The 14,054-nt window shown below is 42.7% G+C and overlaps 1 protein-coding gene across 3 annotated transcripts in view; it reads right to left on the bottom strand.

The window, feature by feature from the left end:
* Positions 1-14,054, bottom strand: part of LOC310963228 (partitioning defective 3 homolog) — a 365,271-nt gene that overhangs the window by 141,070 nt on the left and 210,147 nt on the right. For all 3 annotated transcript variants that reach the window (XM_083935934.1, XM_083935936.1, XM_083935935.1), the window contains exon 15: positions 10,735-10,882. In XM_083935934.1, the coding sequence (XP_083792060.1) occupies positions 10,735-10,882 (148 nt within the window). The remainder of the gene's footprint in view (positions 1-10,734; positions 10,883-14,054) is intronic.

Genomic DNA, 14,054 nt, shown 5'->3' with positions numbered 1-14,054 from the left:
AAGCTACGTATACGTATCAATAATGTGTAAATGGTTTGCAGAATCTAAATATCTATATTATGTGTACCATATTGTTTTGTTTGCCTACGTTTCACGTGATGCCACGACCCTACAGACCTTTTTATTTGAATTCCATTACTTGGCAACAGCCTTGTAACTTCCTTGTTTACTTCCTGCCAGTTGATGTCATTTGTGAATTTGTGCAATTATAAATACTGTCCCCGGGCGAGAGTCACAGGTTTGCATTATTTACCCAAAGACAGCTCCATCTGGCAGGGACACGGCTGTTTTGAGTGGAAGTAACAATGGACAATTTTCTTAACTAGCTAGCTTGTATCGATTATCAAACAGCAACGGTCTGAGATGTTTGTTTCTGGCTTCCAGCATTACCTAGCATAGCTCGCACGCCTTCATTTTCCCAAGATCGTTTCACAAGACAGAATTGTATAGTGAAATCAAGGCTTATGGGGAACCAATCTTTGTGCGTTTTATATAAAAAACAACATGATTTCTTGTGGTAGCCTTTCTGAAATGAACAGTGGTAAAAGTTACTATTTTCTGTTATGACCAAGAAGTTGAAAAGGGAGCGTAGCTAGCACCCATTTTAAAAGTCGTCTACTTCCACTTAAAGGTTTGATGTACTGCAGTGTGTGCTGTAGAGCCTATATGGTTCCTGGGACTGTGACTAAGACTTGCAGTTTGTATATACATCTTTGTTATTCCTCTTTTGAGAGGTGACGGTGACTGGCCTGTGCTGTAGCTCCATAGAGTTTCAGAGTGTTTTGCCCTCGATGTGACCGCACCAGTCACCAGACTAAAAACTTTGAATAGTTAAGGTTTGTCCTCAGAGTCTTGGCACAACTCATCTAAGTCAGTTCTCAAACACTCTTCCTTCCCTCCTTGTTGTAAGCGTCACTGCTTTACAGTAAGTTTAGCAAAAATGCAGCAGTGTCAATAAGACATGCCCTGCGGTTGTGTGTCCACAGGGGCCATTGTCATTACAGCCTTAACTTTCCTTTAGCAGTTGAGTGGAGTTGCCTCTCAGTTGCATCAGCAGCACTACAGTAGGTAGAGACATGCCATATAGTGGTATAGTGGAGCTATTTTTGTGTGTGTGTGCGTGTGCGTGTGAGTGTGTGTGTGTGTGTGTTAAATACACACATGAACATAACAATATTTTGTATTCCCAAGACACACACCTAAAGACAATACATAACTCATAATCACCTTACATTCACTCATGTCAGCAGACCACTTACAGAGGACCCAGGTTTAATTAGAAACTCGACAAGCGTCCCTTTTCCAGCTTAATTAAATATTTCCAGTCAGGACCTCTTGACACTAGAAGTCAGCTCTGCAGATGAAGTGTTGTTAAAGTCGTTCCACTTCCCTATTCACTAAGTAGCTGAAGGACACGACACACACACACACACACACAGAATGAGTGGCTAGTGGACAGGTATAGTTGGGGCTGCACTGATGATTTGAAAGGTGAAAATAATTAGAGAAACCGCAGCACTTGCTTTTCTGCAGCTGTCAGCATAATACGCATAAAGGGAATTCAGCCACACGCCCATCCCCAATACTTCAATAAATGATGTGTGTGTGTTTGATTGCTGTTTGGTTCACTGACTGACAAAGATAAAAAGCAGATCTGGAGAGAAAGAAGACTGTTCAGCGCCTTCATGTTCAGTGCGGTACATATGGAGCTGTTCACTCACCGTTTTAACACCAGTGTCTTTTACCTTCTCATCACAGTCTGTGACGAAGGGAAAAAGGCAGGTGACAGTGCCAGCTGAGACAGTTCTTGTCCCTTCGCCAGCCAGATCGACAGACGTGTACATGTGTGTTCAAGCTACAACCAGCTGGTGATTGAGGCAGTTGAAAGTCATTATGATTCTAAATGCAAACAAATGCTGATGAAATGATGAGTGAACACATTCTCAGTGCCTTGTTTTGCCTTTTCTATGGGCTTTAAGTGATGTCTCTGTTTTGATATGGGACGATTATCTGAGCTTTTTGCTGAAGCAATGTGTACCTCGCAGTCCCCCCCCAAAATAACTACAAGCATCTAAATTTGGGAGAACTTTGAATGGAGTTATTGTTTTCATCACAGAACCACAATCTATTCCACAGTTGAGATGCTGTTATTCAGCTTGTGATGACCTCTGCGATCCTGAAAACACTCGAGCCTTTCACTCAGTTTGTGGAATGAAAACAAAATTACACGCAGAGCATTAATAGCACAATGATCACGAAGGTCTCGGCAGTCACGTACATATCTTTCAGACGCGTACATGAGGTCAAATGGGGATATAATTATATTCAACCAATTGACTATTTTGTATTTGTCAAAGAGCTTCTGATTCATGCTTAGCGTCCATGCAGCTAAGGAAAGAGTTCTCTGGCATCACGATTGTGCCACTGTGGCCTTTGTCACACTGTAATTAGAGACAGCTTCTCATGAGTCACCCTGACAGAAGCGCAGAAGCGTGTGCACACCCACACACACACGCACGCACGCACGCACGCACGCACGCACGCACGCACGCACGCACGCACGCACACAAACACACACACACACACACACACACACACACACACACACACACACACACACACACACACACACACACACACACACACACACACACACACACACACACACACACACACACACACACACACACACACACACACACACACACACACACTCAGCACCCACCATTACAGTCACTATCCATCCTGCTAAGAACACACACAAGTTACTGGGTGGGGCTTACGATGAAGGCTAAACAGGATCCGACTCATTACAGTGAGTGTTTTTTTCATTTCATTTTATTATAAACATTGGTTTATATGCAAAAAAATGATCACTGAAACAGAAAAAATAAATACATTTGCTTCAGTTGTTGCTTGAACGAACTGAGCTGTGCACATGTAGACAGCCACATTATAGTGATGCCATCCTTTCTGTCCACCCCCTGCATATCATCTAAATGATGCAAAATGTGCAAAGGACATCTTCCAGCAAATAGTGCAATCATTATAGTAAAAGTAGCGATTCCACAACTGTACGAGAGCACATGCAGCCCTCTGGCCAGTCATGCTCAGCATGTGGAAGCTATGCCATGATATGGAAGCAGAGATGTTCTTCCTCCCTCCAGCAGAGAGTGAAGACAGAGACAGATGAGCTCTCTGGCTCGAGAGGCCACCTGGCTGCATCCATCTAAATGGATCAGAGCTTCACCCTCCTCTTCCTCTGCCCTCTGACCAAGCGTTGCCCGTTGAAACATTGAGCTGTAAGGTGAGAGGTCACACTAATAGCCACACTCCATCTTCTTTCTCCTGCACGACTCCCTCCATCTCTGTCCATCACATACTCTTACACTTTCTTTCTCTCTCTTCCTCCCTCCTTTAGTGACACTTTGGCCTATTGATCTGAGTGAAGGAGAGATCATTAGTTGATTCACAATGCCAAAGCTACCAGGCCCATTGATGGATTGCAGACAATAAGTTTACACTAGTAGCAACATACAGTAATTCTTATGCTCACCAGGGGATATTGGTGGCGTTTTCGGACATCCCTTTAACGCCTGTAGTTTTGGTAATTTGGAAGAGAAAAGTACTTTCTGATCCAGTTCCTGTTCTCAATGACTTTTTACAAGCGAGCCAAGACGAGTAAACATGACATGTCACGTTCTGGGGACTGACAGCAGGTCTGGCAATACTTTTATGCTTCAAATGTATCTTTATGTTATCTGATGTCACAAATAACTCATAAAGAAATAACTGATTATAAGCAGTATTAGTATATTTAGACTCCAAATCGACCATTTTATGCACGATATCAAACGGATAGATACAACACAAAAAAGAGGTGTCTGTAGGATCAATGTAACACACTAGACTTGTGCGATGTACACAGAGGGTACAAGCACAATCTCTGAACCCATCGGCTTTTGATCTGACAATGATTTAGCCTGTGGGGACAATGGCCAATGTCTCTGGTTTCATAGACAGTGTAGCCAGCGGGAGTCCCCATAACAGATATTCAGGCCTTTTCTTCCTCTTCCATGCAGCGGGTCACATTCATAACTTGAAGCGCGAGAATGGAGCTGAGAGACAATGTCTCTATAAACAGATATCTGCATATGAATGCAGATACAGAGAGCTGCCCTTCACATTGACTGTTCACCTGCATGTAACCAAAGCCTGCTCAAACGTGATTAGGCAATATTACTCGGACTACAAACAGAAATCAGAACGCTTCCGACGCCAAAATCTTGACCTGTTGCCTACAGATTCCGCATTTATATGCAGATTTCTGTACATGGAGGTTAGTGCAGGCACAACATCCATCCATCCATCCATCCATCCATCCATCCATCCATCCATCCATCCATCCATCCATCCATCCATCCTCTTCAACCGCTTGTCCCTATCGATATTACTTCATGAAAAGTTCACAATCAGCAGATGTATTTCAAGCTGCAACAGTCCAGTTGTTTGAGCTGCACCAGGGTTTGATTGACCAGATTTTATTTTAACTGATCGGAGCAAATTAGGTGTGAAAGCACCTTAACAGCATTTTACCATTATTCATGAGTAAGTACCTCATCACTGCAATTACTGACAGTGTCGTACTTCCTTTCACATGTCTAAGATTTTTATAGGGATACCAAATGTTTAGGATTACAGAGACATGTAGAATCAATCAGTGATTCCCTTTGACCCAGGAACAGAGCAGTCAGTGGTCAGTCATAATCAGTTTTTATGTAGTTCTGGGCTGGGAGGTGTTGTCACGAAGCTCCCTATGGATATATATTGACAAAATGTGACTATAGTTACCGTATGTCTGGAAAACTGATTTGGTGACAGCTTAATGCAAAAATATTTTCACACAATGTATGAATGTCGATAATGCAGCCAAGATGCTGTCGCTGCTGGCATAGGTGACCCTCCGAACAGCGTCAGAGTAAACTAACCACTTATCTGGCATATATCACCATGATGAGACTAAAAGGTTTTCCTATCCCAGAGGTCAACCCATCAACAGTGTAGAGGGAAGAACCGCCCTCCCATGCAAGCCTGTTATTTAGCCTTTAAATGCCATTTCAGGGAATATCATTTCTAACCACCTCAGCCTTTATACACAAACATCAGGAGCACAGTGTGCAGCCACACTTGAGACAAAGATATTCTGTGTACTAAATAAATGTGTTGACTCTGTAACTCGAGGCTCCAGCCAATATCAGAGCAGAGAGAAAAAAGGCAGCAGACACAAAGTTGTATAATTGCACTGCGGCCGAATTCTCATGACACTAGAACACAAGAGAATCGTATTCACATGTCGCACGAAAATCCATCTTGTCCAAGTATGTTCTTGTGCTTCAGTCAGAAGATCCCCGGCCAATCAACGTCCTGCGAGAAGTTACCAGTAGTTGAGCGGGAAGGTTCGTTACACAGAACCATCTGAGATGTCAGGTTAGGGAATAGGTAGAGTAAAGCACAAAAAACGGAAAGTTCCAGGGTAACACCATTTATGTCTGTCATTTTCTCACTGAGGCATGCTAGTAGCACTCTAACGCAGTCTGGACACCAAACTTAAGGAGGTGACTTTGCCTCATCTCCTGCACCGATGGCTGAGCATACAGAAAGTCTACAGTCTCGAGGTGAGGGGAGAGTAGGGCCCTGTGAAGATGGTCCTACGTGAACACCATTGGGAAAGACTATAGTGTCTGGGGACAGACAGAGGTTGGTGTATTCATGTTAGTTTATGTGTTTGCTTTTATATGTTCATCCTTTTAATAAATAAATGTCCTTATAATGAGTCACAAAACTTCGCTGTTACGAATTTATTTCAGTGACTAATTTTTGATTTGGGTCAATATCTACATGATTTAGCACCGTCTCCTGCACTGCACACATTACATCCTGTGAACACCTACTTTCAGGTGTGACAAGAGTCGCCCGGTTCCCACCTCCGGAAACCCCTCCCTTCCCTCCCTCACTCCTGTGCCAGTCCTAGGTGTGCACTCTGTATCAGGCACTGGGCCATAAAGCCACATCCAGAGAAAGCATTGGTCCAAGGGCCTCAATTTTCACCCCAGCGTGTGGACCCCGCATCCAACAGCACTTTTCAATTAGAACAGAACAGAACGGAAGACAGAGCCAGTGGGATTCTTTTGACCTTTGCGTCAAACCTCGGCTGTCGCTGTCACACATCTCTTTACTGTAAAATCTCTTTCTTTCTTTCTGTGTTTCCTCTTCTAAAAGATCATTTCGCCCCAAAGGCAAAAGTCGGGTGGGGATGGAAGGAAAGCAGGACAAGATAAGAAAAAAGGAACTTTTTTTATTTGAGAAGGGAGTCTAGCAGAAAGTACTGTATGGTCGCCACCTGCTTGCTGTGGATTCAGCCTCTATCCATGATGCTATGATGCATGTGGTGGGTGGATGTGTGAACCTAAAGCTCACAATATCACAGCATCATATGCTTTTCAGAGGCAAACAGAGAATTGGATTAACTCTGACCATTGGTTGACTGAACACGTGCACAAACATACTTAACACTCACACAAACGCACAGCAGATAGTTCTCAATGAAAACCCAAAACACTACAGGGAAGAACAAGGCAAAGTGCCCTTACAATCGATACAATGACGCTATACCGGTTTGGAAAACAGCTGTATCCTTCCAGTGTCAATCGGTGCTTTTCTTTGCTGTTGCCATGGTATTCATAATTCCTATAAATACAAGATATGTTCTTACTGTTTCAGAAGAAAGGAAGCAAGCTACCTGTGACTAGGGAGTACATGAGTTGGTCCTGTTACTGACCAGTAAGGTGAGATGAGGCATCCACACGACACTGCAGCTGAATTCAACCTCTTAGCATTCTGACCCCTTTTTTATAGGGGTCAGGTGGGGCACAATGGGTATCGAGGGGTAGATAAAAGGTCAACAGCACACACAGAAGTGGTTTACATCTGAAAGCCGGGAACCTGAAGATGATTTGAAATGCAGCTCAGTTGTGTTTCGGTTATGCACCTATTTAAATGTTGAACATTTGAGTGTATAAGGGCTTAGAACATTATGATAGAAGTATATATTATCTCGAGTTGTTGCAGCAATGTATGGATTGATATCATTTGTATACAGATTTGGTGTTGATTTTAACCATTTTCGACTATTCATGAATTGATAAAAATGATCAGAAATCCACATGAGGATACCCAGACTGTGAGAAACACAGAAGAAAAAGTCATGCAGTGATTTGGGATCAACACCTTTTGACATTTGGAGATTTTTACAACAATTACATTTTTCAGCGATTGGAAGGAGAGCACTTTTGTTCTGGTAACTGCTCTGAAACCTCCTTATTGTGAATATACACAGAAGCCAAACAACATCTACCCTAGGTCTCTAGTTTATGGTTTTAAAATTCATGAGGCTGTTATTATCCTTGAGGTCACAACAGCTCATATTATACAAAAAAATGCTCTCACTACAATGAATTGGCTACTGTTGGGACTAACATCATCACACATGAATACAATACAGCTCATTGAATCCACAAGAGACTCAGTTTTCTAGTCAGACTCAGTTACTGCAATTTCAAGACTGTTTAGAGTACCCCACTATGCATAAGAATTTAAATATACCATTTTAAAATAGGTGAAAATAACACATTTTTACTGCATGAGAAAACGTGTCTGGTTGTTACAACAAAAACTGCGTGGGTGTATCATAAAGTGGGCATGTCTGTAAAGGTGACACTCGTGGTTACCCACAGAACCGATTTTCATTCAGATACCACAAGGTCAGTGGTCGAGGGACCCCTTTGAACATAGCCATGCCGGTTTTTGCCAACTGTAGAGCGTTATTAAGCCCCCTTTCTGACAAGCTATTAAGACATGGTTGGTACCGATGGATTCCTTACTTATAGCTGATATGTTCTGATATTTTCTCTCTCAGCTTGCAACAGCCTCGGTGAGCCGTTAAGAGGTTAGCAGACAATAGAGAGAGTAGCAATAACAATCATAGGTTGGCAGAAATATGTAGTTTACAATTTCACTGCATTGACTTGCTGCCATCTGCAATACCTCACAATGAAAGTCAGATCCTAAGTCTCAAGCAGCAAAAGCATTCTGTGCCATTTACCTCTGTGTCTTGGTCCACTTACAGCTGCACAGGCAGTATAATGGAGCGGAGGAGAGGAACTGATTCAGTTAGAGAATTCCTCTGCTGTCTTTTGAGACATTAAATGCCCCAGAGCTTTGTCAGTAATCAGTATTTGCTCTTAGGAAAAATATATGGTTCACATCAGTGGAAACTGAACCTAACTCAATGGAGACGTTGTACGTAAGTGTGCCACTGTGTGTGTGTGTGTGTGTGTGTGTGTGTGTGTGTGTGTGTGTGTGTGTGTGTGTGTGCATGTAACTACAGGATGTGTATGTAGAGAGTATCTTTGCCCTACCATATCCCCAGCTAAACATGTCTGGCCTTCGTGATTCCATTATTTAGCAGGTCTAGATACACCCCACATAGAGCTGTCAGTTAGGCCCTGGTGACTGTGTGCTTCCTGACCTCGCTGATACGATCTCAGCATCTGTCCCCTAACCATTACTGTCACATCTCACACACCAGGCAATATTTCTGAGCCCATCTGAAATAACATATGGAAGAAGATAGATGTAGGAAACATCTACTGTCTTTCTTGCAAATTCACTATCAACAAAATGCATTTGACTGTCTCACTAAGTGACAAGAGAAAGGTTTGTTGGGTTATACTCATACAATGTCTCCAGGTCTGCTTATTTATTGACGTAATTCAACTTAAGTGGGTAAGTGTAGTGCACTGACATAATGGTTACAGTTAGAAAAGGAAAAAACAACAAACCACATGTTAGAGGAATATGAACAAGTAAGGTATGTCAGGAAAACTGATTTCGAAGTACATGTGACATTTGCTCAAGGTTAACTAGATCTTCGCTTTGTGTCGTCAGTGAGATGCAAGGTCATTGCCACTTACTTGACGGCAGAAGACACAGAGACTTTTCTCCTATGTGCCTACTGTGCTTTAATGCACTCTAGGGACGAAACAAAATAAATCTTCTGCATTAAGTGAACTGCAGTTTTATGGGTGGAGAAGGAGAATCACATATACAGCAATTACAAAAAGCATAAACTTGACCTGTGAAGCAGAAGGTTCCTGCTTCTACTTCTCAGGAGCTGATTTTTACTTCATTGTTCAGTTGCTGGGATTAATACAAACTCAACTCAGACTGCATCTAAAAAATTTAAATAACAGGATTGTCAATTTCAAAAGATGAAGACATGTCACAGGATGTAGACAGGGGATAATGAGGGCACAACTCAGGAACAGCCTTGAGAGAGAGAAGAAAAGAAACTGACATATTCTTGCTGCGAGACAAGCCAAGTCAAAGATCTGAGACTCCGCCGAGCTTCTGCTGTGATAACTTACTGCTTTAGCACCCGCTGCTCCCACACCCCTAAAACTTTTCCACTTGGCTCATTTGACACCCACTCTATAGGATGAGATGAGCGCTGGGCGCCCTTGAAGTTTCAATGGCAAGAAAACTTTTCCATCAACGCGCCCACAGTTGCCGCTTACGATCACAGTGGCATTCTGAAAAGCCTGCGTCGGAAAAGCCAGTGGAATAAATAAGCCAAACTGAGGGGGAAACCAAACCAATTTGAAAACATTTGGTTTGGTATAGAGGACAAAGACACGATGAAAGAGTGAAAAAAGAGAAGGGGAGAGAGAGAGAGAGACAGAAGGAGAGGGAGTGTCAGGGGCAAGCCCTATTGATCTGGAGGCTTAACTAACCATCAGATGCCTCTGACACTGCCTCTGATCTTCTATGATCAGTGGCATCCCTCCCATATGAGTGGATGGGAGGGAAAACAGGAGAATTAATGGGAGAAGAGGAGGAAGGGAGAAAGTGAAAATCATTTAAAGATTACAAATTCAGGGGTGGGAGAAAGAGTTAGCAACGCGGTTGACAGACGATAGTGAGAGAAAATGAGGAAAGGAGGAGGTAGGAGGAAGAAACATGGGGGGCAATGGGGAAAGAAATGTAGAGAAAAGGGGGCATTCATGTGACTACACTGCATCATCCCCCACAAACACGCCCTCCCCACACTGCTGCAATCACCTTGAGCTTCTGTGTGTATGCATATGTGAAAGGTCTGTCGATGTTGAGATGACAGCAGGATTGATTTGCCAATTCTAATTCACCTGAAGAGACGAGATCTCAGCCCGCTCATGTCAACTGGGTAGAGTGGAAATTGACCCAAGTGAAACCAGTCGGGAGTGGAGTGAAGGCATGGGGGATTGGGGATGACGTTAATCCCCGAGAGGTTTGAATAGTGAAATTGCGTACCTTGGGATGCAGAACATTGAGGGGGTGATGAGGCTTTGAAGGTGATGCTGTTTGGGGAAGGGAAGGAGCAGAAGCACAGAGGCGCTGGGGGGGGATGTTAAAATTGATCAGGGAATGTCAGTTTACAGACAGGGCCAATTCAGGGGGACAATATACCCGATGAGCATGAGGTTAGCAGGTCAACCCCACTTCCCATCAATGTGAAAGGGGAGTGATTGGCCTAAAATAAAACAATCCAATTCATGGATAGATTTTGTCTATTAGAGGCAGAAAGAAACACAAAGGTGAAGCGGGAAAGTGAAAGAAACTTGCTGATATATAACTTACCAATGCGTCCCATCATATTAGCCGTCGGTGTGGAGTTGTCGTCCAAGCCTTCAATGGTTTCATAGAGGGAGTTGGAAATTCGGCGCTCATGGTTGTCTAGTAGAGAGTTTGCAGGATGCTCTAAACTCGTAGGACTGCCAGGGGGTTCCTACAGAAACCATGAGAGAGATGAAGAGAAGGCATGGGGCTGATTTAGTCTGATAAATAGCATTAATAGTCCATGAATCACTAATCTTACTTTGACTAATGCATTGTGTAAATACGTAGGAGGAAAAAACTGAGCCTCTGACTTTAGACCAGTTTTTTGTTGATCAATGGCACAAACACTTTCTGCTGCCTTAAGAGAGCAATGCACCTGACCACATCTCATTTTAACAGCAACAAACAGAAAAGTACAACTGCTACATACACTACATAGACACTGGACATGAAAATGACGACTACGCCTGTCTGAAATTAGCGATGAAGGTTGCGCTGCTGTGTCTTTCAGGTTAAAGATACAGCCCTTGTGGTATACTCAACAGAAAATTTGAGCAAATATAGAATTTAGCACAACCTTTAACAGCATTAAAGAGCATTAATGACTATATACAGTATATTGCTGTATATTAAAAGCCCTGTAAACCACATTAAGACTAAACGAAGGTTCCAGTCATTGTTTGCATGAATTGTGTCTTTGAAATAATCAATTAAAACTTGAACAAATCATGTTTTGAATTGATCATTTATGGATTATTTTAGCAATGTGTACGTGCCATATAAACAGGAAGCCATACACGCAAACAAATTCACACACTTAATACAGCATGGTTCCTAATGTGATGCTATCACTACTCCGGGGCTGGGGCTTCAGTGTCCACCCTAGCTTACATCGGAATTTTCTGGCTCATCAGTGTGAAACGGCTCCTGTAGTAGTCCGAGCTGGATAAAGCTCCATGGATTTCCCATAGGCCGATAGACAGCTGTCTTTAACAATGAACCCCAGTAAATGGACCAGTGACATTTGCCATGTGGTCGATACGTCGCACTGCTGGTTATTGAGCCCACTGTACACTCAGTGCATATGCCAGTCTTGGCAGGGGGACACAGTTAGCGGTTAGTCTTTGGATCTGGAACCACTGAACCCAGGTACTCTGTCCGGTCTTCAAAAGCCAATAGTCTGTCAAATTGGGTATTTTTAGGATGGAGAAAATCGAGCTACCGCAACAGGAGTCAGGAATAAAGAGGAAAAGAAATCTGATATCCACGTGCAGAGAGTTAGAGAATAAAGCTTATTTCCCACAATGCTTCATAGCAGCCTGTGGGCAGCCGGGGGAATGCACTGGAGAAGAACTCCCTGTACAGGACCTATTACAGATAGCTCCCTTACAGCTAGATAGTCTTGCACAGTTCAACTTTGTACCTCAAGCATGCTTTAAACTAGGAGGCCCTGGCTAATATTGATGTCTCACAACACTCTGCTGGCTCATGGCCAAGAGAAAGGGAAGTAAAAGATCTGACAACAAATGCAGCAAGAAGACTGGAGAGCAGGAGGAGAGAAGAGGAGGAGGTAGTGGGGAGTTTTCAGTAAATAAATGGAATGAATAACAAGAAGGAGGAGGAGGAGGATTGTGGGAGCTCAGACCCGAGTGCAGCGTGGGTGCTGCCAAGACGTCTCCTCGGGGGAGTAGCGTACCCTGGAAGACGCAAAGCAGGGTAGAGGGACTTATCTGCTGTTTAATATAAATGAGAGGTTTAATGAGGTTTAGAGCGGCGGACTTTATCGGAACAGCATGTTGATAAGAGAGTGTGGAAAGTGCATGCGTGTGTGTGAGTGTGTGTGTGTGTGTGTGTGTGTGTGTGAAATGGGCGGCTGGGTCAACACAATTACAATCACAACCACGACCACTGCCAGCCTTATAATAAACAGCCTGTCCCCGGATGATTCAGACTCAATAAAGCTCAAATTGTCTAAATAAAGATATATTCCACTCGCTTGTCTCCCTTTTACTCAACCCTTCTCTGCACTCTTTTTTTAATCTACTTCAGATCTGTCTTGAGTTGAAAAGAAGTAAGATGGAGTGTTTCAGGTAAGGCGTAGGGAAAAGTGTGGACAGAGTGGAGCATCTGAGAACTAAATGATATGAAAACTAAGTATTGAGAGGAATAGATTTCAGGAAGACACCTATGTAGCTGTCTCCCTCTATCTCAGAGCCCTGAACAGGCTCATTTTAAAAATATTCATCTGCTTCTATTGCAAATAGACTTTGGAGTCAAGTTAACACAGATGCAAAATGGCATCTATTAAATCTGTGTGTATCCAGTATTAATTAAGTACGCCTCTGTGCATGCTAATGATTTAGCAAACTGTGCATGTTTACTGACTTATGAATGTTTGCTGACTAGTAGATGACAAACATTTTCATGTCAAATCTGCCTTCTCTGGTGTCACGTGATTGGATATCACAGCAACATTTAGGTCTTTTCCAAGGGAATATATTTTGATGCCCATGCAGGAACGGATGCTTTTTGTCACTTCTGTAGCAGAGGCAGCAGGCTAATAAAGTAATGACATGAACAGTAGAACAATTGGATATTTAGCATGAGCATCCGTCGTCAAAAGTGGCACATAAGAAGAATTAAAATGCTTTGTTGTGCCGCAGCTATTGACAGCTTCTGCAGCATGATGCAGCATGATGCAGCCGTATTGTTCCACACAGGGAACCCTTGCTGTACCTCAGGAGCTGTGCCAGAGTGAAAACTAAACAGAAAAAGCTGGGAATACTTTCATTTTGTAGGCAGCAAACTAACAAAAACAAAGATAGCCAATTACCTTGTGCAGAAACAAAAGAAAATATACTTTCGGTAGGGACCACTTTGGTTTCTGTTTGACAAACCAAGTTAGCAGGGGTTAGCAATCGACTCCACATAACTATATTCACAACTTGGATTCATTTTTACAAAACACCTTTTTAAATATTTTGATGGGCAGACACTGACGGACTAGAAGAATATAAATCAAAGAATGGACCCATGTTCGGATTTGACGATCACCAAACAGGTTGCCATGTTGTCAAGTTGTTTATTATTCCTGTAAATCTGAATGAACGATGCTTTGGTGGTCATGATTTCTGTAAAATGCACTGAACGATGAAGAGGAATTAACAATGCTAAGCCAAAGTCAAGTTAGTGGTAGTAGTTGTAGTTAATAGTAGTAGTTAGCTTAACCTAGAGGTTAAAACCCAACAACTGCAGCTTCAAGTTGATCAAGGAGGCAAAAGTGGATCCTGTGATCCTGAATTTTTAGTCATTTCTTACCAATGGTTCTCATCACTTCATTG

The sequence above is a fragment of the Echiichthys vipera genome (assembly GCF_963691815.1).
Source record: "Echiichthys vipera genome assembly, chromosome: 21".
NCBI classification, from domain to species: domain Eukaryota; kingdom Metazoa; phylum Chordata; class Actinopteri; order Perciformes; family Trachinidae; genus Echiichthys; species Echiichthys vipera.
This window is presented reverse-complemented; position numbering and strand designations above follow the sequence as displayed.